The following is a 26258-nucleotide window of genomic DNA, read 5'->3' as shown; positions in this document are numbered from 1 at the left end:
AAAAGATTTATTCATTATATATAATTACACTGTATCTGTCTTAGATCTCATTGCAGATGGCTGTGAGCCACCATGTGGTTGCTGGGATTTGAACTCAGGACCTCTGGAAGAGCAGTCAGTGCTCTTAACCACTGAACCATCTCTCCAGCCCCCGAAATTTTATTTTTCAACAAGATTTATCTCACTATCTTCAAAGCATAGGCTGTTAAAAATTGTGGAGTTGCATATGTACTGTTCAGGAAGGACAGTGCTATCTAACTAAGTACACAGTATTGAAGAGAGGGGACAGTGTCACTAGGAACAGAACTTTTCATTTCAGGCTGTCCTAGGATCTGCCTGCCTGGGATCAAAGGCATGCTGCACCACCACCACCCGGCTGTGAATGGGATACTTAGAGCTCATTGAAAAGAATGAATATACTAGTAGCATAGAAACTGAGCTAAAGAATTTTTTTCCTTCCTGTTTTCTGGTGCTGAAGATTGACTAGGATCTCAAGCATGCTTGGTAGGCATAAGCTACTTAACGTTTCTCCCATCTAATGAAATGTGTGAAAGATAAATGTTTTCTGCTCTTTCCAATGTTTTTCAGAGAGAAATTAGGCAACAACTAGCAGAAAAAGCTAAAGCTGGAGAACTCAAAGTCGTCAATGGAGCAGCAGCATCCCAGCCCCCTTCAAAACGAAAAAGGCGCTGGGATCAAACTGCTGACCAGACTCCTGGGGCCACTCCCAAAAAGCTGTCAAGTTGGGATCAGGCAGAGGTAATCTTTTTTTATTGCTATTTTCATATTTTTTTTTATGGACTGTGTTCATATTTGGGTTTGTTATTATTGACTAGGTGTCTTAAGTGACAGAAATTTATGTCCATAGTGCAGGGCTGCTGTCTGGGGAGAGCACTTTGTCACTGTTCTCTCTTAACTTTTCTCTCAGTCTTGGATTTCATCTAACCTTGAATATTCCCAGCCTCCAGAATCAGTCACATCAGGGGTTACAACCTCAGTACCTGAATAGGGCTTTGGGACACATATGTTGAGATTCCATATGTTGAGGAATGGAATGTTCTTTAGTTTAATTTTTATCTATTTGTGTGTGTGTGTGTGTGTGTGTGTGTGTGTCTGAGTGTGTGTGTCTCTGTGTGTCTTTGTTTTTCTGTTGGAGGCATGTTTTGCTTTGTAGCTCTGGCTAGCCTGGGACTTTTTTTTGCATTGAATTGTAGAGCAAAGTAAGATAAACTGGGACTTGTTTTTATAGACCAGAGTGGCATAAAATTCAGAGATTTATCTGCCTCTGTCTCACAAATGCTGGGATTAAAGGTACGTGCCAGGCTACCACTTGGGTTTAGAATATTAATTTTAAACACGTGGTAGGTATGTTACATTGTGGAGATGGTGGAATACAATATAGTTTTTCTTATTTTCTTGTTGGATAAGGCTTGACCACAGTTGGTAATTGGGTAGTACTATTATATTTTTTTTATTAAGATTTATTTATTTATTATATATGCATACACTGTAGCTGTCTTCAGACACACCAGAAGAGGGCATCAGATCTCATTACAGATGGTTGTGAGCTACCATGTTGTTGCTGGGATTTGAACTCAGAACCTCTGGAAAAGCAGTCAGCACTCTTAACCACTGAGTCATCTCTACAGCCTGCACTACTATATTCTTGGCTAGTTTATACACTATTGAGATCTCTTGTCTCTCTTTGCCTCTGTTTCTGTCTGTCTTCAAGACAGCGTTTCTCTGTGTAGCCACACTCTGTAGACAGGCTGGCCTTGAACTCACAAAGATGCACCTGCTTTTGCTCCAGTGTTGGGATTAAAGGTGTGTATCACCACGACTTGGCTTGGGTCATCTTTTAGAGACAAGGTTTCACTGTGTATCCCTGGTTAACCTGGAACTAGCTATGTAGGACAGGCTCAGAGATGCTCTTCTCTATGTTTTATGATCGTCTTGTGCCTAACTAGTCCATAGTTAGGATTTAAACATTTTAAAGCCAAGGTAAACTTGTTATACTCAAGGCTGCCTAGCTGTATGTTTGTAACTGACAAGGAGAGTTTATTTTTCTTACAAGATTTACTTTTAGTTACATGTATGTCTGAATGTCTACCACGTGTGTGCAGCTACTCAAGAGCAAGTGTCAGATCCATTGGGATTGGAGTTAGAGATTGTTGTGAGCTCCTTATGGTTCAGGTCCTACAAGAGCAGTCAAATAGTCTTAAGTGCTGAGCCTTCTTGAGCTGAATTTGTGTTTCTAGAGAAAGCATTAGGACTTCTTATGCTCATTTGTGGAAATTAGGATGCCAGTCAGATTCATGTTCCCACCTTTTCTTTGCAAAGGAAGGACAGATTAAGTTTGTGAATAATTTGTATTCATTTATTACCTTATTCGGAGGTGGTGGTTGCTTTTTGAGACAGGGCTTCCCTGTGTAGCCTTAGTTGTTCTAGAATTGGATCTGTAGATCAGGCTAGCCTTGAACTCAAGAGACCCACCTGCCTCTATCCAGAATTAATTTTATTTCCATCATGAATAAAAATCTTTTTTAGATGAGTGTAGTGGTGTACCCTCTGGGGAGGGTGAGGCAGGATAATGAGATAAAAGCCAGTTTTTGAGTTGTCTTGTTTCAGAAAAACTTAACCCCCCCCCAAGCCTCTACCACCACCAAGACATTGGATATTCATTTTGTGTTCTTGAATAAATTACTTAAATCCACTTCTAATCTTCCCTTTAATCTTGCTGCCAAGCTTGACAGCCTGAGTTTTACATCTAGGATTCACATTGTAGAGAGAGACAATACACTCCCATGGGTTATCCTCTGGTCTCCACGATTGCTCAGTGGGTAGGCTGAGACTTTCAGTGCACCCAGAACTGGATCCCTGAGACATACAACCTCTGGGGAAGAAGGAATCCACATATTGTAAGAAATACTTTAAAATTTTTGTTATAAGCCAGAGGAAAGTGAATCTTTGTGGAATTCAGAGTCAGTCTGGTTTACATAATAATTTTCAGGCAACCTAGAGCTACATACATAGTAGAACCCTATCCTAAAGAAAAAAGATTAGTATATCTGTTTGCTTGCAGTAGAGATGTAGATGGACAAGCTTATATGAATTTTTAAAACTCGAAGTTCTTAGTATGTTTCAAGATTCCCTGTATCATCTGGAGATGATTGCAATCGCCTGTCTATGAGCTTATTAAATATACAGTAAAGGAAGGCTATGTGGCTATGCAGCGTCTATTCCAAATGGCTGTTCTAACCATATACAAGTTTCATCTTTGTGGACCTTAGGTCTGGTTCATTTCATGATTTTTTTTTCTCAATTTACAAGTTTTTTTAAAAAAAAATAATATTTAAAGAAAAGATGTCAAAGAGCCATAGCAGATAACAGTGATAGGTGCAACAGATACATACAAGTTAATTGAGTCAGGGCTTCACAGCATCAAGCAGAGACAGCTGGGATAGCCTAGTTAAGAGAACAAGCAAAGGTAATGTCAGTCAAGGGTGTTCAATACCCAGCAGATATCAACTGGGGAAAGTGAGGCAGGTAGCTTAGTTCTTTAGGTAGCTTTCTTCCCCTGGAGGAGTTGTCTTCTCTTTCCTGCTGCAGCCGGACATTTTTATCACGGGGTAAATAATAGGTGTTTGAGCTGTTTTCAAGAAGAGTTTTTACTCCCGGGCTCCTTTGCTATTGTGTCTTCTGTTAAAGTAAAAGGGAGTCAGTCTGAGTCAGGATGTGTGTCTTGGAAACAGTTTGAGACAAACATCTTGGGTCTGACATGGGGTTAGTTATTCCCCTTTCAGAGTCAACTTGTACAAGCTTAAGCACACATGGAAAGTTACACAGTAAATATTCACAAAGGTTATAGTGCAGAATGTTTTGTGTATTTTCAAAAATTTTATTTATTTTAATGTGCATTTTTGTTTTGTTTGTATTTATGTCTGTATGAGGGTATTGGCTCCCCTGGAATTGCATTTACAGACAGTTGTGAGCCATCATGTAGGTGCTGGGAAGAGTAGCCAGTGCTCTTAACTGTTGAGCCATCCCTAGCCTGTGTTTTTTATATTGTTTTATTCCAAATGAAAGCTGTAAATTGGTTTTGATCGTAAGTATTTGCAAGTCAGTAAGCTAAATGATTGTCTAATTTTAACTGAAAGATACATTTATTGGTTTTTGTGCGATAGAAAATTTGTAGTTGTATCTCTAAGGTATATATGCGAAATAAAATTCATTTGTTTTTTCAGACCCCTGGGCATACCCCTTCTCTAAGATGGGATGAGACACCGGGTCGTGCAAAAGGAAGTGAAACACCTGGAGCAACCCCAGGCTCAAAAATATGGGATCCTACACCTAGTCATACTCCTGCAGGAGCTGCCACTCCTGGGCGGGGTGACACGCCAGGCCATGCGACCCCAGGCCATGGTGGTGCAACTTCCAGTGCTCGTAAAAACAGATGGGATGAGACCCCCAAAACAGAAAGAGGTGGGTACTTTAGTGGAGTGTAGATGAGTGTTGGGTGAGATGTTGACTCTAGCATTGTGTTTCAGGCTGAGATCTTTATTTCCTAGTATACATATGATATACATTTCTATGTAAATAACAGCTGATGTAGATGTGCCTAAACCTACCGAGTTTATAAAACTGTTTCTTTACTGTTTGTCTCAGTACCCAAGCATAAATCTATTAAAACCGTTTCTTAATTACCCTTTGTGCTGGTGACGTGGCTCAGAGGTAAAGGCTCTTGCCACCAATCAATCTGGAGGACCAGGGTCTGATCCCTGGGACCCACATGGTAGGAGACCCCCACACCACAGGTAACCTCTAACCTCCATGTGTGTGATGGCTTGTGCTCCCCAACATACATAGTAAAGAAACGCAACACTTCAGCTCTGTTTAAATTAAAGTTTAACAGTACTTAGTGAATATAGTACTCAGTTCTTTCCCCTCTTTTGAAGAGACTGAAGATTTTAGGACGAACCATAGGAGATGAATTTTATGTTTTAAGATATAAAAAAATATAATTTTGTGGCTCTCATTTTTTTTTTAACTTTTAACCCTTTAAAAAAAAATGTTGCAGATCCCATTTCACTAGCCTTCAACTGATGATCCTCTTCCTCAGCCTCCTGTGTGTGTGTGTGTGTGTGTGTGTGTGTGTGTGTGTGTGTGTGTGTGTGTGTTGAAATACACCAGTTTTAACCATTTTCAAATCCACAATTTAGTGGCTAAGGGTATTTCCAGCGTTGCACAGCTATGGCTTTGCTTGCTATTCACTCCTGTCTTTTTTAGTGATCCAAATGGAAACTGCATTCTTTCGATAAAGGTTTTCCTTTCTCCCATTACTTTCTGGCTTCTGCCAGGCTATGTTTTATGTTCTGTCTTAGAAATTTGCTCAAGTCTAGTGTTTGCGGTTTAGTGAGAATAGCTGGAACATGGCTCAAGATAAACAGTAAGGGGTAGGTGAAAAAAGTTTGATTTTTTTTTTTTTTGTTTCTCATTAGTTGATGTCTGTGACTTTGTAGTCAGTGGAAAGGAAACAAATACTGGGCAGAACTTTAACTGTTTCAGAAATATCTTTTTGAATTTAATCAAATTGCATGTGGGAGAAACTGTTTTAAAGTGGTTAATAATGTGATTTTACTGACCCTTTGTCTTTGAAGATACTCCTGGGCATGGAAGTGGATGGGCTGAGACTCCTCGAACAGATCGAGGTGGAGACTCTATTGGTGAAACACCAACTCCTGGAGCAAGTAAAAGAAAGTCTCGTTGGGATGAAACACCGGCTAGTCAGATGGGTGGGAGCACTCCTGTCCTGACTCCAGGGAAAACACCAATTGGCACACCAGCCATGAATATGGCTACCCCCACCCCAGGTACAAATTCTTTCATCATTCTTTCTCTTACAGCTATTTTAGTTTTTTTTGCTGGTTTTTCTGGGTTCTGTTAAAAATGTAGATAAGAATATATAACTGCCTTGATTTGCCTTTGCAATGTAAACACACTCTGATACCAGGGCTGATCTTAAAGGTCTAAGTCTTACACTGTGGGTCGTTAACACTTTCGCTTTTTGGTAGGTCACATAATGAGCATGACTCCCGAGCAGCTTCAGGCTTGGCGCTGGGAGAGAGAAATCGATGAGCGGAACCGCCCACTTTCTGATGAAGAATTAGATGCTATGTTCCCAGAAGGATACAAGGTACTAGCAGGGAATATATGATGAGTATGTTGGTTGAGGATATAAGTTTTAAGTATCTTAGTTTAAAAAGTTGCCAGGTAAATTTGCATTGGCCTTGCCAAAATTTACTAATTACATGTTTTTTAGGTATTACTAAGTGCATTTCAGTTTGACAAAGTAGTAGAGATGGAATGAGCAACATGCATGGAGCTTTGGTGACTTTGGCAGCCTTTAATGCTAATTATTGGTGGGAGTCATCAGTAGGTGGATCTCTTGCGTTTGAGGCCAGTTTGGTCCAGATAACAAGTTTTAGGTCATCCAGGGCAACGTAGGGATGGATACTCTGCCTCAAATCCTAGCAGAAACTTTTATTTTGGGAGCTGGAGAAATGGCTCATGGTTAAGACCATGTATTTAAAGAACAGTGGAGTTCCCCCCCACCCACATCAAGGGGCTTACAACCACTCAGGGGTCTTGTATTGGCCTTCCAAACTCTGTACTGGAGTATACAAACAGGCATGCATATATACACAATTAAACCATCATAAAAAGATACGATTTTATTCTTAATTATGTGTATGAGTATTTGCAGGTTTTCTGCAAAAGCCAATGTAATTACTCCAATAGGATTATAGGCAATTGTGAGCTGCCCAAGTGGGTTCTGGGTTCAGATTTGTGGTGCAAGTGCTTTAGATCACTGAGCTATTTTTCTAGTATCTGCTTTGGGGAAAAAGTAAAAAAACTATTATTACTTTCTGAGACTGTCTCACTATGTAACCAGAGCTGGCCTGGAACTCATACATATCAGGTGACTAAAGGCACAGATCTCTCTAGATGTTGTGCTTTTGGCATTTATTACTTTTTTTTTTGTGAGGCATCTTAAGGGCTTCTGGAGGTCTACAGACAGTACTAAGAAAACCTGAATTAGTTTTGTGGGACTGAGCTCAGATAACATGTTGGTTTTACTTGATAGTTCAATAAAACTTGGTGTCTCTAAATGACCTGAATTGATGGTGACACAAGGAATATTTTCTTTTCAGTAGTAACTTGAAATGATGGCTAGTGTCTGCATCCAGCCTATAGCCTGAGTTTGATCATGAAACTGCTTATATGTGTGCTACCCCATTCCTGTGTGTGCTACCCCATTCCACTTTAGCTGGTGTTAGAGTATTGGCTTTAGATAAATGTGTCATCTTGCTTAGTGCTAGAGGATTTGCCCAGAAGGGAAAGGCTCTGAGTAAGGCTCTTAAACCACTATTAATGAGTAAAACTTTAAAAACTAAACCACCTTATAATGTTTTACATGTGGACAGTCTAATGTTGATTGCATAAATATCTTTCTCAATTATAGTCCTTGGCTTCCTGAATACCAAGAGGAGAGACACTTGTTCTTTTGTGAATCTAATAATCTTAAATTTTAAATACATCTTTAGGTCCTAAATGCAGTGACAGACAGCAGTGTGTTGTACGTACTTAGCAAACACACTCTACTCTAGTCAGTAGTCCAGGCTGCACATACATTCACCAGCAGCATGACATCACTGAATGATGAGGTATAGGTGGCACCAAATATGTTTATCATGGACATTTTTGGACATGATAACTGATTTGGAGAAGAGCTGTGTCAGGTTTTATTGACCTACCCAGGAAAGTGTAATAAGCAAGGGCAACAACAAAGAATCTTACAGCTTTAAACTCCTATTTTTAGACTTTTAGTTTGTTTTGCAGTGGGGTTTAATTTGGTGTTCCTTTCAGAGGGTCTTGGCAAATACTTTAGTTTTACTTTTCTGCATTTAAGTCAGACTTGTAGAGTTGAATTTTAAATATGTTTTATAGTATTTAGGTGTCTATGTAAATGATAATATGCATGATCTTTTTAATCTATTACATAAACCATATTTATTTTCATTTAAAAGTAATTGTAGAATTTTGTTCTAATAGTACCTTTTGAGAAATCACTGAATTGTGTTTTACAATATTCCAGTTTTGTTAGTTTGACATGTTGGCTTGACAACATGTTGACATTTCAAGCATCTTAAGGTGATGTGAATTTAAAAGAGAGCTTCATGTATTTCCTTCTTTTCCACTTAAATTTTAATTAGCAAGTACTATTTTCTATAAATATCTTAACTTTTAGTTAACATTGTATAGTGGGATATGTTTTCTTCAGGTCAACTTGCTAGCTAATATATTGTAAAATCTCTTAAGTGCAAATGCTGCTCCCTGTTGTCTGAGTGTATAAAGCCAAGGCAGCTGTACTAACGTGTGCACAACTCTCTTAGGTACTTCCCCCTCCAGCTGGTTATGTTCCCATCCGAACTCCAGCTCGAAAGCTGACAGCAACTCCCACACCTTTGGGTGGCATGACTGGTTTCCACATGCAAACTGAAGACAGAACAATGAAAAGTGTCAATGACCAGCCGTCTGGGAATCTTCCATTTTTAAAACCTGATGACATTCAGTACTTCGATAAACTATTGGTAAGTGGTGATAGCAAAACTGAAGGATTGCTCTTTGTCTCAGAGTTACAAATCATGAATCTGATCTACTTTTAAATTTTATTATTGCAGGTTGATGTAGATGAGTCAACACTTAGTCCAGAAGAGCAAAAAGAAAGAAAAATAATGAAGTTGCTTTTAAAAATTAAGAATGGTACACCTCCAATGAGAAAGGTAACGTCTATTATTATTTACTTATTCTTTTTAAAAAGACAGAAGTAGCCTGGCTGTTCTGGAACTCACTTTGTACACCAGGCTGGCCTCGAACTCACAGAGATCTCCTGCCTCTGTCTCCTGAGTGCTGGAATTAAAGGTGTACACCACCACGTCTCAGCTTTTTACTTTTTTAGACAGTCTCCACGTAGACCTGATTGGTCTGTGGTTTACTGGGTAGACCAGGTTAGCCTAGAACTTACAGAGATCCACCTGCCTCTGATTCCCAAGTGTTCAGATTAAAGATAATGCATCACCTTAGTAAATAATGAAGGCGTGTACCATGAATGATTCTGGGTTCAAGTTTTTTGATTTGTTATATTCATTATTTTTGTTGGTTATAAGATAGCTTCTTAAACTATCCCAAGCTGGTCTGAAGCTCGTAGCCCAGGCTGGATTTATTTATACTGATAGCAGTTCTTTTTGCCTAGTTACCTGAGTGATGAAATTAGCAGAATAAGACGTGACACTCTGCTCTGGTTCCTTTTTTGACTTTTTATATGGTCTCTGATGAGTAGCTTCCGTGGTCTTAAGCTTGTTCAGGTGGGGCTTGAGTTTTGGATCCTCTTATTCTGGAGTATCTGTTTGGGATTACAGACTCATGTTCCAGGATAAATGAATTTAATTCTTCTAATCAATTCTTCTAATCTTTTATTCTGATAAGGATATGAGAAGGCTAAACTCTTTGTCCTTGACAGCTTTTAAGTGTTTAGAACTTAGAGGTAATTAGTGGAAATGATATGACTTGTTTGTTATGCTAACACCAAATGTGGCTTGAACATAGAAGGTTGTGCAGGCAGAACTAAGGCATATGGTTTAAGCTTGTATGGTTCCATAGCTCTACTAAATTATCCTTTTAAAAAAAAAAAACATGTTATTTGTGGGCATGTGCACATGGAACACATGTGGAAGGTCAGGATAATTTGCAGGAATCAGTTCTTTCTGCTGTGTGGGTTCTGAGGGTTGTCAGGCTTGGTGACTGCCAGTACCCTTTACCCACTGAGGAAGGAATCTGCTAGCCCTCTAAGTTACTCCTTTTTCTATTTATTTCTATGCTCATCTATTTGTTACACACAAGCATGTATGTGTGTGCATGGTGCATCATGGATAAGTGTGCAAGTGAGCAGGTAGGTTGTGCTCCAGGATAAACATGGAGTTCAGAGGACAGCTTTTGGAAGTTGGCTCTCTCCTTTCATTGTCTGGATCTCAGGGTTGAAATGAAGACATTAGGCTTGGTGATATGTACCTTTACCTCTCAGCTCTCACCTGTCAATAAATTAATTGCCCCTCCTTTTTTAAAAAAATATTTATTTATTTTATATATATGAGTACACTGTAGCTGTCTTCAGAGACACCAAAAGAAGGCATCAAGTCCCATTACAGATGGTTGTGAGCCACCATGTGGTTGCTGGGAATTGAACTCAGGACCTCTGGAAGAGCAGTCAGTGCTCTAACCACTGAGCCATCTCTCCAGCCAGTTAATTGTCCCCTTTAAATCAACTGATAATGTTGAACTTAGATCATAAAACTTTGAATATTAAAACAGTTTTGACAGAAACGAATTCAGACTACTGGATGTAAATTGTCTGCAAAAGTATACATTGTATTATTCTTGGTGAAATTTGCCATTTTGGAATGTTTGCTCATAAAAAAATAACTTTTCTTTTTCCTTTGATTTTCCTCAGGCTGCCTTACGTCAGATTACTGATAAAGCTCGAGAATTTGGAGCTGGGCCATTGTTTAACCAGATTCTTCCTCTATTGATGTCCCCTACACTTGAGGATCAAGAGCGACATTTACTTGTGAAAGTTATTGATAGAATATTGTATAAACTTGATGACTTGGTGCGGCCATACGTGCACAAGGTTGGTTTGTTATCAAAGTAGTGTTTAATGGTTTAACTTTATTTTTCTGGTTTTATTTTCCAGTGTGTGGAATATGGAAGTTGTTACTCTCCTTTGTGTGTGTGTGTGTGTGTGTGTGTGTGTGTGTGTGTGTGTGTGTAGCCCTGGCTGACCTGGAACTTGTTCTGTAGTTCAGGCTGCCCTTGAACTCAAGAGATCCACCTGCCTCTGCCTTCCTGAGTGCAGATTAAAGGAGTGTGCCAGGGATTTACATTCTTTAATCTGTCCCTCAATTAATAAATGTCTGATAAATTGATGTGGAAATGTTAATTGCTGTTTTTTTCCCCTTTATTCAGATCCTTGTGGTTATCGAGCCACTACTGATTGATGAAGATTACTATGCTAGAGTGGAAGGTCGAGAGATTATTTCTAACTTGGCAAAGGTATTCACATTAAATTCCTAGAAAAGGAAGTTTGTCTTTCCGTGGCTTGAGGATTAATGGTACTAACCGAAGCTGCTGTAACTTTTTCCTTCAGGCTGCTGGTCTGGCGACTATGATTTCTACCATGAGACCTGATATAGATAACATGGATGAATACGTCCGAAACACAACAGCTAGAGCTTTTGCTGTCGTGGCCTCTGCCCTGGGCATTCCTTCTTTATTGCCTTTCTTAAAAGCTGTGTGCAAAAGCAAGAAGTCTTGGCAAGCGAGGCACACCGGTATCAAGATTGTACAACAGATAGCCATTCTCATGGGCTGTGCCATCTTGCCACACCTCAGAAGTTTAGTTGAAATCATTGAACATGGTAAGTGGTGATGTGTCTTTTATAGATCAATTGTCCTGATGTGGGCAGGTGTATATATGTAAATAAATGAAAGGCTTTCCTCACACAAATATGCTATATTTTGAATTGGGGTTTATAATATTTTCTGTTAACAAATTGCCTTTGCCTAAATCACACATACTGTAAAAAAAGTTATTGCAGTTTGGCTTTATGGTTAGATACATTGCTAAAATTTGGATTGTATTATGAAAATTAGGTACGGGTACTCACTCATAACTGTGTCTGGTTGTACAGGTCTCGTAGATGAGCAGCAGAAAGTTCGGACCATCAGTGCTCTGGCCATTGCTGCTTTGGCTGAGGCAGCAACTCCTTATGGTATTGAATCTTTTGATTCTGTGCTCAAGCCCCTGTGGAAGGGTATCCGCCAACATAGAGGAAAGGTGAGTAATCCGCTCATTAGATCTGTTTTTGCTTGTCATTAAGATAACTGAAACTTAATTTGCTGACGTGTGTGTGTGTGTGTTTGTGTGTTAGTGTTATATAATGTATATATAATATATATATATAATTTTATTTTTTTAAATAGGGTCTGGCTGCTTTCTTGAAGGCTATTGGGTATCTCATTCCTCTTATGGATGCAGAATATGCCAACTACTATACTAGAGAAGTGATGTTAATCCTTATTCGAGAATTTCAGTCTCCTGATGAAGAAATGAAGAAAATTGTCTTGAAGGTAAGTAATTAGTTCAGTTTGTGAGTGTGTATTTGTTAGCACACTGTGCATGTTTTAGGAAGTTCAAAGAGATCTTTATAACATTAAAACAAACCTACATTTTCGTACTACAAAAGTTACTGCAGTTTGGCTACAAGGTGAGATAGATTGCTAAAATTTGACCTGTATTGTGGAAATTAGGTACCGGTGCCCACTCATAGCTATAAGTCTTGGGAATGAGCAGCAGAAAGTTGTTTTGTGTTTTGTCAGTGCTGCATTTGATCTTTGTTTGTTTGTTTGTTAACCTTCTAGGTGGTGAAACAGTGCTGTGGAACTGATGGTGTCGAGGCAAACTACATTAAGACAGAGATTCTTCCACCTTTCTTTAAACACTTCTGGCAACACAGAATGGCTTTGGATAGAAGAAATTACCGACAGGTGACCTTTTATTATTAAAATTTGATTCTCATAAATTTTTTTTGACTAATCTTTACTTACTTAGAATGCATATTGCATACTATAATTTGCTTTGACTATCTTAAATTCATACCTGTTTGGTCGGTTGGTCTGTCCTTCTGTCTGAGACAGGGTCTTGCTAAAGTAGCCTAGAAATCACTTTGTAGACCTCGAACTGACAGCTCCACCTGCTGCTGCCTTCCGAGTCCTAGGATTAAAGGTGTGCTCAGCCACACCTGGCCTCTTATTTTTATTTTTTCAAAAGCACACAATTAATGTAAAATTTTCATTGGATGTGTGTCTGTGTGTGTGTCATGCCTGCAGAGGCCAGTTCATCAGATCTGGTGTTGAAGTTCCAGTTATGAGACACCATGTGGGTTCTGGGAATTAAACTTGGGTCCTCTGGAAGGAACCCAACCCCCATTCCCCATGCTGAGCCTTTTGTCTAGCCCAGCTGTGTGTATGTATCTATGTGTATGTATTGTGTTTAAATTACACTTTATGTACTTGGTCTGCATGTGTGCCCCAGGCATGCCTGTGTGAAGGTCAGAGAGCAACAAGCTGGATGCTGGGGAATGTGCTTTGTGGGCAAGGGCCCTTCACCTTTTGAGCTAGCTACAGCTCTGTTTCTGTTTTTGAGATAAAATTTTACTTTGTAGCAGGCTGGTTGCAAAATCTTGGTCTCTGCCTCAGCCTCCCAGCTCAACAGTACTAAACTATGAGTTGATGGTTTTGTCTGCTAAATTGAGGTTTTAGCTAGCTGAAACATACGTATAATTTTACTTAGAAAGAATTGCTTTTATGTTAGAGAGAATTGTTTTTGTTGGAGATAGGATTTTAAGTTTTGGGCTGGGCCGGACCTTGATATATACAATCTCCATCCAGACTGGCATTGAATTTGAAAGATCTTCAGCCTTTAGAGAGCTGGGGTCATAAGCAAGAACCACCATCTAGGCACTCTCATGAAAGTTTAGTACAGTTTATTTAATTTCTTGGAAAAGTAGTAGACCTAAAGAGCTTTGTTTCTGCTTTGTTCCTTAGTTAGTCGATACAACTGTGGAGTTGGCAAACAAAGTAGGTGCAGCGGAGATCATATCCAGGATTGTTGATGACCTGAAGGATGAGGCCGAGCAGTACAGGAAGATGGTGATGGAGACAATCGAGAAAATCATGGGCAATCTGGGTGCTGCAGACATTGACCATAAACTGGAGGAGCAACTCATTGACGGCATTCTCTATGCTTTCCAAGAGCAGACCACAGAGGTAGGGCAGCCAGCCACGCTATTTCTGTTTGTTTGTTTGTTTTTAAAGATTTAATGTATGTGAGTGTACTGTGTACACCAGAAGAGGGCATCAGATCTCATCACAGATGGTTGTGAGCCACCATGTGGTTGCTGGGAATTGAACTCAGGACCCCTGGAAGAGCAGTCAGTGCTCTTAACCCCCGAGCCATCTCTCCAGCCCTTATTTCTGGTTTTAAAGTTTTATTATTTTGTGTGCATTTCTGTGGTCAGTTGTCTCCTTTCACCATGTGTTTCCGGCTTGGAAGCAGCTGAACTATCACCCTGGCCCATCACAAACTTAATTGTGGCATGTTGCCATTGACTTTCATATATGTGAAAAACCTACTTTTAAAAGCAGATATCGATTAATAGACATTTTAATAACTAGTTTTCCTCAATTTTCTTGGGTGGTTGCAAAAGATTGAGTGTTATTTAACAATGAACTTCAGTCAAAACTATATTCTACATTTTTAGTGATTTTGTTTTTGTATTTCTAAATATAACTTTTCTCTTTTAGGATTCAGTAATGTTGAATGGCTTTGGCACAGTAGTTAATGCTCTCGGCAAACGAGTCAAACCATACTTGCCTCAGATTTGTGGTACAGTTTTATGGCGTTTAAATAATAAATCAGCAAAAGTTAGGCAACAAGCAGCTGACTTGATTTCTCGGACTGCTGTTGTTATGAAGACTTGTCAAGAGGTAATCTCATCTACTCGATGTATATTTTTCTTAAACAGGTAGCTTAATGGGAAAAGTAACATTCTTACCATTTCTTTTATTTAGGAAAAACTGATGGGGCACTTGGGTGTGGTGCTGTATGAATATTTGGGTGAAGAGTACCCTGAAGTGTTGGGCAGCATTCTTGGAGCACTGAAGGCTATTGTAAACGTAATAGGTATGGCATGGCTGGTCATGTGAGAATTTGGCCTTTTAATTTTCTTTGTATTTTGAAAGCAAAATATAAAGTTGTATTTAGGAGTTTATTGATTTTTATCTTGAGCACTTTAGGATTGTCAGACTGTCACAATTGTCTCTCTTACTATTGTCTGTTTATATTTTACTTAAAAATAAATGTTAAAGGAGAAATTTAGTACAGAAATTTAAAGTACAGAATAGTTACAGCCCTGAATGTTTTGAGTTAATGGGAGGCCCCTGGTAGTGCGTAATAGAACCAGTGCCTCAGCTGAAAAGTAATCCAGCATCTTCTATAAGGGGAGGAGCAACCCTGAAGGTGTAATTTAGTTTTATAAATTTCTTTTATCCACTCTTCTATGTTTAGATATTTTGACTGGTTGTTGAGATTTTTTTTCTGGTTTACTCTGAGTTTAAAGGAGATGAGTTGGTTTTAAAAAAGGCTATGTTGTTTTTTGTCTTTAAGTAAAACACAGAACAGTCTCCCATATGGAGAGAACTTTTTCCCAAGGAATTATGAGGCAAACAAAAGGATTCTTGTATTTAAAATACTGTATTTAAACAGTGTTGGAAGTAACTCCTTTAGGACTGAAAGGATTGGAAAAGGCCCAGAGTTGGTAACACCTGACTGTTGATTTCACCGTTTTCCCCATTTTGGGGAAAGGAAAAAGGAATGTTATGGAGTAAGGAGCTTTGAACTGTTGTATTTATATAGAATCCTCAGTTTAGCCCAGATTTGTACAGATAATAACTTGCCAACAGTCTTAGCCACTTGTGGTTCTCTAGTTTGCCAGAATTGTAGAGTATATCATTTGTCTGGCACACAGGAGAAAAGCGGTGAGACTCAGAGCAGGTAATTCTAGTTAGATCTAGAGTCCCTGCTAGCTGCCTGCCTTTTCCTCCCTTCATAGGTTTAGATAGCATCCAGGTATGCCCAGCATTTCAGGGAGACTTGAGGTCCGTTGGCTTTGCAGTTACAGAATATAGGAAACTTACTGTTTGATCTGATCTAACTTCGGCTTATATTGTATTTGGCCCCAACACAGGCTGTTCCCATGTTTAGATGTCAATATACAAGTAATGTTTCAAAACCAAGTAAAATCTTTCTAAATGTAACTGGAAGCTGTTAATAGTTTAAAAAACTATAAAAAGTCTAATTAGAATCTGGGCCTTTTGTCCACAGGTAGCTTGTAAGTTCACATTTTTACATTGTACTGTAAAAGGTGAGGTGAAGGGTTGCAGCTCGGATTTTAATAGTTTTCTGGTTTCTATGAAATAGGTATGCATAAAATGACACCACCAATTAAAGATCTCCTGCCTAGACTCACCCCCATCTTAAAGAACAGACATGAAAAAGTACAAGAGAATTGTATTGATCTTGTTGGACGTATTGCTGACAGGTAAGCAGATTACATAGCGAAACTAAATGCATATTTAGTTGAAGTACAGGCAGTATTTTTAGATTTAGCACGCTTTCATTCTGAGTGGTAATAGGAAATAGTGTAGTGTTTTGTTTTGTGTGGATGTTCAGCAGTCTCTCCCCTTCCCCTCAAACAGGGTTTCTCTGTTTATCTCTGGATGTCCTGGAACTTACTCTGTAGACCAGGCTGTACAAACCAAGCCACTTGCCTCTTCTCCCCAAGTGCTGGGATTAAAGGCCTGCGCCACCACTGCCTGGCTTAGCAGTATAGGTTTAAAGCAAAATCAGGCTTTCTTTCATTTTGTTATCATCTTTTCTTTTGAGATAAGGTCTCACTGTATCCTTGGCTGGGCTGGAACTCACTATATAGACCTGGTTACCTCCCAAGTGCTGCTGGGATTAAACTATATACAGCACCACTTAGCAAGTCAATTTTTTAAAAAGGGTGATAATTGTTTTTTATTTTTTAATATTTATGGTGAGTTAGTGATAATTTCAACATGGAATATGCACATTTATTTTCTAAACTTCCATTAGAGTAAGAGGTGTAGGAACCTTATTTGGTATTCATGGGCCCTGGGCTTATCCCCAACACTACAAAAACAGAAAAGAAAAAAAAATCAAAATACCTTGATAACACAACCATGTTTATTAATTGCACTCTTTTTATTAATTTAGAGGAGCTGAGTATGTATCTGCAAGAGAGTGGATGAGGATTTGCTTTGAGCTTTTAGAGCTCCTAAAAGCCCACAAAAAAGCTATTCGAAGAGCTACTGTCAATACATTTGGTTATATTGCAAAGGCTATTGGGTGAGTATTTTCTTAGTAGGTTATAATAAACCCATTGTGTCGGAAAGTACTTTTCATGTAGTACATCTTTTGAGGTGCAGTATAGTACCATTTGAAGAAAAAGCATTTTATTTAACTACTAAACCTGCCTTTCCCTATTTAAAAATACTTGAAAATTTTGATTGAGCTCAGACAGAATGCTTTAAAATTCCCCTAGTAAAGTTTAGATATTTTCAGAGACACATTCAAGTTTTTGTTGTTCTATTTTAGAATATTGCCTTTATTTTTTTCTTGAGATGGGTCTATTCATGTAATCTTAACTGTTCTGAAACTTGGTATGTAGCCCAGGCTGGCCTCAAACTCATAGATCTGCTTGTTTCTGCCTCCCCAGTGCTGAGATCAAAAACATACTAAGAGCATGTACCATCATGCCTGACTGGAGTATTGCTTAAAATGTTAAGGAGTGAGTATTTCCGCAGTCTTAGTTTTCACACATTGTAAGATTGTGGACCTTGGTCTTAATTGCTCTTAACAAAACGAAGCTTTTCTGGGGCTGGACTCGGCAGTAAAGAGCCTTGGCCACTGTTGCAGAGGAGCTAGGTTTGATTCTCAGCACCCACATGGCTCACAACCCTTTACTATATATAACTCCAATGCCAGGGCGTCTGATCCTCCGTGCAGACAGTGAACACATGCAGACAGCACTCACACATATAAAAATAAGTGTATTTTAAAGAATTAAACCAAGGTTCTCAGTCTCTGATAAGGTTGAGAAGTACACTGATTTATGGCTATAAAGATGAAAAATTTAGGGTGCAGTTTATTATGCCTGTTAAGCATAATAGTGGACAATTACATCACACCCCTTACCCTCAAGATTTGGGTGATCATTTTGGAAGAGTGGGGTGTAAAGATTGTAAATGTAGAGGTACTAGGCGTCTGCAGCAAAAGAACACTGGTTGGATATGACATTGCAGTTGCACATGTGAACTCACGTCAGCCATGACTGCAAGATCAAGTCAGCCAAACCACCTGCGTGGGTGGAAGAGGATTATTGAAGTCTGGCCCCTATCTGGGTAGCTATTGGCAATTGATGACTTCTCCAGAGAGTCAGTTTTAAGAGATGTGGCCCCTGGAAGTCGTCACATGCTTCAGTAGAATGTCTGCACCCATGCACATAGTAGTTGCACTATCTGGACTTAGTGGATTTTTAAAAAAGATTTATGTCTTTTGCATGCATGTATATGCATGTATATGCATCTGTGCATACCTGCTGCCAGTGGTGGTCAGAAAAAGGTGCTGGACCCCCTAGGCCTGAAGGTATGGATGGTCGTGAGCCAACACTATGTGAATGCTGGGAATCAGACCTGGGTCTTCTGGAAAAGCAGCCAGTGTTCTTTGTCACTGAGCAGACTGCACAGCTCTAACTCAGATTTAAAAAGAGAACATAAAGTTGGGGAGGATTGATGGAGGAAAGGAGAGAAGGGTGGATTTGATCAAACCACACTTATGGGCATGTATGAAACTCTTAATATTAGGTTTTTTTTTTTTTTTTTTTTTTTTTGTATTAAACATACTTTAAATCTTTTTGTTATTTTTAGTCATACCCAGGCCCCCTGGAAGAGCACTGATCCATGCTTCCAGCCCTTTAAAAAAATTTTTTTAAAATGTTTATTTGTGTTTGTGAGGGTGTCAGAAACCCTGAGACTGGAATTGTAACAGGTGCCATCTGCCATGCTGGGAATTGAACCCAGATCAACATATAAATAATATTTGCATATAACTCACATCTTACATTCACTTTTTGTATTTTTAAAACCACATTGTTTTAAATTTTAAAGCTGATTCACAAATTCACCTGCTTTATGAATTCATTTATTTGCTTCTTCATCAGAAATTAATCTGAGAGAAGCAGTTAATTATAGAAAAAGAGACTATCTAATGTGTATTTTCCAGAGTTCCAATTAGCTTCAGCTGTAAGCTGGACACAGCCCAGAGTCACCTTAGGGAGACAAGGAATTGCACTGATCAGATGGGCCTGTGACCATGTTGGTGAGAAGTTGTCTTGATTCTTGATTCATGTGGGTAGTATATGGCCTTGGCTGTATAAGAAAGCAAGTTGAACATGAGCTTGCAGGTGAGCCAGTAAGCAACATGCCTATGTGATTTGTGCTTCAGTTTCTGTTTGGCTCTCTGCCCTGACTTCCCTTAGTGGTAGACTGACCTGGATATAGAAGCTGAAATAGGCGCTGGACAGATTACTCTGCTCTTCCAGAGGTTCTGAGTTCAATTCCCAGCAACCACATGGTGGCTCACAACCATCTGTAATGGGATCCAGTGCCCTCTTCTGGCACATAGGTGTACATGCAGGTAGAGCATTTATTTTTTTAAACTAAAATAATGAATACTTTTTTTTTTTTTAAAAGAAGCTGAAATAAACCTTTCCCTACATTTCTTCTAGTCAGTGTTTTGTCACAGAAGCAGAAAGGAAACTAGAACAACCGGGATATAGTTTCCAAAAGCATACAAAAGTCTGATGAGTTAGGTAATGTTCCCTTCTGGATAGACACACTTCCCTTTTCATTTCTTGGGAATAGAACTGTTTGTGTCAGTGTTTTGTTTTTGTTTGTTTGTTTTTTTTTGTGGTATGTTTTTAAGAAAACAAGTTGCAAATAGATGCAGTGCAAAATTGATTAGCCCTGAATGTTACTAAGTGTAGCAAAGGAGTATGTAAAAGCTGGGTGGGGGGCAGCCAGAACTAGGTAGGCTGACTGTTAAGAAAACCATGGGAGTGGAATAATGGGGAGATGAGGAACAGATTATATGTGTTTGAGCTAGGAGTCCAGAGTTTTGGATATTCTTACATCTATAAGGCTGCCTGGCTCTCGAAGCCATTTAATTTAGACCATTCATATTTCTTTATATTTAAAAAAATTTAAAGAGTAAAAAGTCTACCTGAAAATTTTCTTTATTTATTTACATTACAGTCATTGCCCACAGCCTCCATAGTTCCTCAGGGAACTATGCTTCTGAGAGGGTGCTCTACCCCCAATCCTCAAATTAACATTCCCCCTTCCCTGGGGCCTCTTGAGGATTAAGTGTATCTTCTCCCACGGAGTCCAAACCATGCAGTCCTCTGGTATATGTGTCCTAGGTGTGGCCTTGGATCAGCTTGTGTGTACTATCTGGTAGCTCAGTCTCTGGGACCTCCCAGGGGTCCGGGTTGGTTGACATTGCTGGTTTTCCTGTGGGGTTGCCCTCCATTGAAGCTTTTTTTTTTTTTCTACCTTTTTCTCTTTAGCCTTTTTTTATTTTTGGAAGCTATAATTATATCATTTTAAAACCATAATCCTAATGATGAGAAAGTAGTGTGCTTTATCAGGAAGTTACTAATCTTTTTCCATCCCTTACAGTCTTTGCATTCTCTGAAAACAAACTTCAGTATGATAACATGCTGATGTATTTCTTCTTTCTTTTTAGCCCTCACGATGTATTGGCTACACTTTTAAACAACCTCAAAGTTCAGGAAAGGCAGAACAGGGTTTGTACAACTGTAGCCATAGCCATTGTTGCTGAAACATGCTCACCCTTCACAGTACTGCCTGCCTTGATGAACGAATACAGAGTTCCTGAGCTGAATGTTCAAAATGGAGTGTTAAAGTCACTCTCCTTCTTGTTTGAGTATATCGGGGAAATGGGAAAAGACTACATCTACGCTGTAACACCTTTACTTGAGGATGCGTTAATGGATAGGTAAGTGACTAAAACTAAATGCAGAAAAATAATAAACAATTAGGTTTACGTTTAGAGTTTACTAAGAGAGCCTTTAAATGACTTGTTGTATTGTTAAAGAAGAAGTATTTCTGTGCATTTCACATAAGTAGTGTAGTTTCTTACCTTAATATTTGTTATAGTGAGGTACTCAGATTTTCTCTTCCAGGTTCCCTACTCTTGTTCATCTCTTCATATGTATTGAGCTAAGTAGATTTTGAAATACAATAACTGATTTACAGTTTTTTAAACAATTAGGGTAAAAAGATGAACATGAATTAGTATGGCAGAGAAGCCTTTAGTTTTGTTTTTGAGATAGGGTCTCAGGTCACCCAGGGTGACTTTGAACTTACTTTGTAGTTGAATATGACCTTAAACTTCATTTCTCATCTCCTACCTCCAGAGCATTGGGATTGTAGACATGTGCCACATACCTGGTTTTATTTGGCACAGTGTATAACCTCAGGGCTCCATACATAGATGCTCAGCCAGTGTTCTACCAAATGAGCTTTATTCTCAGCAGACCTGGGGTTTTAATCTTACATTGAGGATGAAGGTAGCTTGCCAGAGTCAGTCTTCCTCTGCAGCCCCCGTGTTCAGATGGTAGCGATGGTTAGTTCAGTACCACTTTTGTGTTACTTGATAGTCTTACATTTCATTCTCTAGATTGAGGTCCAGAACTAATAATGGTACCTAACAAGATTACGAAGGGAAGTGTAAGGTCCCAGTAGTTTCAGTGGCTGCTTAAGTTTTTAGCTGGTTACTTTAGTGTACAGCTTAAACTGTTTTACTAAACCAGCCACAAAATAACCTGTAATCTAAACTGCTACAGAAGCTGATGCAGGAGGATTGAAAATGTCTGTGCCAATCTATGTAACTTTATCAAGACTGATCTGTCTCAAAACATTTTGAAAGTTAGGTGGGGTTGTAGTTCAATGGTAAAGCACATTTCTATCTTGCATGAAGCCTTGATTCAGTCTGAGGTATAGCCAGAGTCACTCAGTGACCTTCATAAAGGCCACTTTATAAATAGGCTTAGTGAGGTACTAGAAAGTACAGATGTACGTTATGGAGTCAGATTAGTAATCACAGTCTGTACAGGGCTACCTTTCTGGAACCAAATAACAGTAAATCGCCTTGCTTCTCCCTTACACTGCTTCTTAGTGAGGCATTCCTGAACATTACAGCTGCTGAGAGGTACGGCTTGAGGTTAAAAGTTTTGTTCTGAGTGGAAGGGATTTTGTGAGAAGAAACCATGACTTGCCTCTTCATATACTGACTACAAATAAACCCGATAGAATCGAAAACTTGGCAGAACTTCTTGCTTTGGGGGCTGTTTGTTTATTTATTCATGAGAAAAAAGACTCTTGAATGTTGTACTGCAAAATATATTTGAATTTCATACACTCAGTATATCACATTTATTTTGGGAAATTTAGACTCCTGTCAGATCTACTTTTTGTAATTTTCATGTACATTTAATCACCAGAATCATTTTCTGTGCTTTTTACATTATTGTGATCTCAGCTGTTTAGAAGGTTTTTAGTTTTTAATTTTGGGGTTTATAATATTTGTTGCTTTTATATTTATTTAAAAATTCTGTGTTTGTTTAAAATGACTGTTTTTTTTTTTTAATTCTCAAGAAATTTTACACAAGTTGAGGCAGTAACTTGCTTGAAAATTACTAAAGAGAATACTTCTTCAGTTGGGAAACTTACTGAAACCTTATAGTAAGTTAGGTAGCAAATTAAAGTGTTACAGTTCAATTTTTTTTTCTAATTCTTTTGAAAGGTTAATATTTTGGCAGATGCATAAGCCCTGTTTTATGTTTGTACTCAGAATAGATAGTGAGAATAATAGATTGATATGTCCTGAAAACAAATTCAGATGCTGTTAGAGATAAAGATTCTTATTTGTGCAGATTTGAAAACCTAATAGATTTTTCTCTTAATTGAATTTTTGAATGAAATCATACCAGTTTGAGAGCAAATTTAATTTTGACTTGTGACTATCAAATATTTAAGCTTATGGAATTCAAAATGAGATTGACTCCTGAGAGTCATGTTGAGTAATTCAGTTCCTAATGTGTCAGTGAATGTTTCTTACAGAAGTTAGACTAATTTGAAGAGATTTTCCCCTTGCATTGCAGGGACCTTGTTCACAGACAGACCGCTAGTGCAGTGGTACAGCACATGTCACTCGGTGTTTATGGATTTGGCTGTGAAGATTCGCTGAATCACTTACTGAACTACGTGTGGCCTAACGTGTTTGAGACGTCTCCCCATGTAATCCAGGCAGTCATGGGTGCTCTGGAGGGCCTGAGGGTAGCTATTGGACCATGCAGAATGTTGCAGTATTGCTTACAGGTAAGTTAAATGTGGGGTTTTGTTGTTTTTATGCAGAAATTGCTCAAAAAATTAATATGTTGAAGTCAGATATTCCCTAATTACCATGTAGAAGACAGTTCTGTATTGAGATAGTAATTAGATTTTCTGTTCATCACAGTTTTGTAATTTCCAGATTTGTTTTCTTCCCTCTTCAGAGTAAATACTTGTGGGTTTTTTGTTTTGTTTTATTTATTTATTTATTTTTGTTTTTTTTTTTTTGTTTTTTTGTTTGTTTTGTTTTGTTTTGTTTTTTTTTTTTTTTTTTGAGGTGGCCTCATTATGTAGCCTGGCCTGGCCTGGAACTTACTGTGTAGACTAGGCCAGCATTGAACTAGACAGATCCACTTGCTTCTGTTTCTGAGTGCTAGAATTAAAGGTGTGTGCTATCATGTCTTTATAGCTTACAGTCATACTAAGTTTATATACATGCATACATTTTCCCTTGAAAATAGAAGTAACGCTACCTTTTATTTATTCTAGGGCCTGTTTCATCCAGCACGGAAAGTCAGAGATGTGTATTGGAAAATTTACAACTCCATCTACATTGGCTCCCAGGATGCTCTCATAGCACATTACCCAAGAATCTACAATGACGACAAGAACACCTATATTCGTTACGAACTTGACTATATCTTGTAACTTTATTTTGTGTCTAATACAGCTGTTTCACACCTTAAACTTGCTTCAATCTGATGATATAAACTTGTAAAACATTGCAGATCAGTGTAGAGCTGGTCTTAGCGGAGGGGGTAGGATCCAGTAGCATGATTTTTAAATAACTTTTGTTTTTTGATGTTAAACAGTACATGTCAGTAGTGACCAAGGACAGTGATTATACACAATATACTGGAGGGATATCATTTTTTATTCATCTTTATGAAGATTTAGAATTCATTCCTTGTGTTTAAAGGGAATGTTTAATTGAGAAATAAACATTCATGTACAAAATGCCAATTCGTGTGTGTTTTTTAAATATGGCTTGTAAAATGCAGAACTTTGGTACAGTACTGATTTGTGTAGAATAAGTGGCTAATTTCGTATTCTGTCATCTAGTTTATTATGGCGCATAGCTAGTAGAGCGCGGGCTACGTAGTGATGGCTGTTTGTCAGAAGTCCATTGGTGAGCAGAGCAGCTTTGGGGTGCTCTGCCCTCCCCTCAGTGTAGCATAACTATCCCTTCAGCAGAGAAAGGCAGCACTTTGAATTGTCTTGAGTGTTATTTTGTACTTACATAGCACCTTTCACCTTGATTTCTCAAAATGCTTTATGAATGGACATGATGTTGAACTCTGGCCTGTGTGGTTATAAAGTACCTCAAAACCCAGTACCTCCTGTTGGGAGTGAGGCTGTTTAAGAATTGCAGTACAGTAGGACAGTCCTGGCTTTTATAAGTAGCTGTTGATGCAGGGGCTGTGAAGGTGCATATGATCTGCTCTTTTCCTTCTGTGTAACGAAGGGCGTGTGCAGAGTCCTTGGGTACCAGGATGCTGTGCAAGGGCAGATTTGCGTAGTTTGTATGTAGCAGTCAGATACTGTTGGCTGATGTGTGAGCATGTGCCAAAATGCCCTTCAGTTCATTAAGAGGCTATTTTAATGTTTTAAAATTATGCAACTAATGGATCACTTTTCTATAGTTTTATGCTCCAGATTTCGTGGTTTTAAAACTTTTTTTTTAGCCATCACTGTTTTGTCTCCCTCTGTTCTTGTGTTGATTCTAGAAGGAAGTAAGTTCTGCCGTCAGTGTGACTGGCATGTGACTCTACACTCAAACTCCCGGGAGCTCGAGGCAGCTTGTGCTTCTAGTAACGAGGAGACTCTGCTGTTAGCGAAGCTGAGCATTGACTGTTCCCGTCAGGACACACAGAGACTGTCATTGTGTAATAAACCATTTTCCTGTTCTTAGACATTTTCTAGCCATACCTTGTGCACTTTTAAAATACTGTTGTTTTGTATAGTTAGATTTCAAATAACCCTTGGTAATTATAACCTTGAATTGAATATAAATTTTGATTTTAAACCACTTGGGAAGATGTTATTGGATTATTAATTAAAATACTTAAATTTGTTTAGCTCCTTGCTATTTATGGAAAATAAGCTTTGCAGTAGAAATACAGATCCGAGGAGACTGCTTGCCCCTTAAGTGACATTTTCCTGATGGAGGTAATCTGAGACTAGAGAAGGGGAAAAATGCCAGAGGCTGTAATCTCAAGACTAGTACCAAATAGATGCTCAAATATGTTTGGATTGTGAAACGCTCTGATTAATAAGGAAAGCATTTTGGGATAAACGCTTGTGAAAGATGCTATGTCAAGTTTTAACTCTTCTCTGAGACCTTTTCTTTAGCACTTTGATGTTTCTTAAGGTGAAACTTAGGCAGGAAGAATTAATGTTCCTAAGGGGAAAGAGGGTGGGTTTTTCTCTGGGCTTTTTGTTTTTGTTTTTGGTTTTTTTTCCCCCTCTGGGCCATTGCCCTCTGATGGAATTAATATTTCTTTGGCTGTTTGATTTTTTTTTTTTATTGTATTTTTAAAATTTGTTGTATGGTGCCCTGTGAGTACCACCAGATAAATAAAACATATTGTATCCAAAGTCTTAGTACACCAGTTCTTAATTATAGTTGACTCTGTGGTATTATGCTGTTCGTTCTGTTGTGGCTTCCTGTTTTAATTACGTACAGCTCTTTGGGTTGTTGGTCAAACAAGTGAAACTAAATGTTAGCCAATGTTTTTCTTCATGGAATAAGCTGAGGCAGGCATGAACACAGGCCTGTAAAGTGTAAGCACTTGGGCAGAGGCAGGAGGGTTACAAGTTTCCTGTTTGGGGCATATATAATACCCTGCCAAGTAACTAGTAAAACAAGTTTGCAGAAGACAGTTGCAGGTTTATCAGCTAAAGTAGTCTGGCTCAGGTTTCTAGTGTTTACATTGTGAAAGGTTAAATGAAGATACATTATAGCAATCTCAGAATTGTTTCTGCACTAACAGTTTAGGACTGAAAATACTATGTGGGGGATG

General features: G+C 38.6%; 1 protein-coding gene across 3 annotated transcripts in view; it reads left to right on the top strand.

Moving 5' to 3' along the window:
- The window catches only part of SF3B1 (splicing factor 3b subunit 1), a 38929-nt gene extending 13148 nt beyond the window's left edge, over positions 1–25781 (top strand). Inside the window, exons 6-25 of one of the 3 annotated variants that reach the window (XM_080933007.1) lie at positions 589–759; positions 4245–4482; positions 5658–5870; positions 6072–6193; positions 8454–8651; positions 8742–8843; positions 10568–10747; positions 11083–11169; positions 11264–11534; positions 11808–11953; positions 12100–12246; positions 12538–12663; positions 13723–13944; positions 14482–14664; positions 14749–14860; positions 16157–16277; positions 16976–17107; positions 20567–20839; positions 23007–23223; positions 23725–25781. In XM_080933007.1, coding sequence (XP_080789133.1) covers positions 589–759; positions 4245–4482; positions 5658–5870; positions 6072–6193; positions 8454–8651; positions 8742–8843; positions 10568–10747; positions 11083–11169; positions 11264–11534; positions 11808–11953; positions 12100–12246; positions 12538–12663; positions 13723–13944; positions 14482–14664; positions 14749–14860; positions 16157–16277; positions 16976–17107; positions 20567–20839; positions 23007–23223; positions 23725–23883 — 3420 coding nt within the window. In that variant the 3' untranslated portion in view covers positions 23884–25781. Of the gene's footprint in view, positions 1–588; positions 760–4244; positions 4483–5657; positions 5871–6071; positions 6194–8453; positions 8652–8741; positions 8844–10567; positions 10748–11082; positions 11170–11263; positions 11535–11807; positions 11954–12099; positions 12247–12537; positions 12664–13722; positions 13945–14481; positions 14665–14748; positions 14861–16156; positions 16278–16975; positions 17108–20566; positions 20840–23006; positions 23224–23724 lie in introns of those variants that run through there. The other 2 variants (XM_080933008.1, XR_013975434.1) reach the window with 2 other exon arrangements.
- Positions 25782–26258: the final 477 nt, after the last annotated feature.

The sequence above is a fragment of the Micromys minutus genome (assembly GCF_963924665.1).
Source record: "Micromys minutus genome assembly, chromosome: 19".
Lineage (NCBI taxonomy): Eukaryota > Metazoa > Chordata > Mammalia > Rodentia > Muridae > Micromys > Micromys minutus.
Note: the sequence above shows the minus strand (reverse complement) of the source record. Positions and strands in the feature narration are given on the sequence as shown.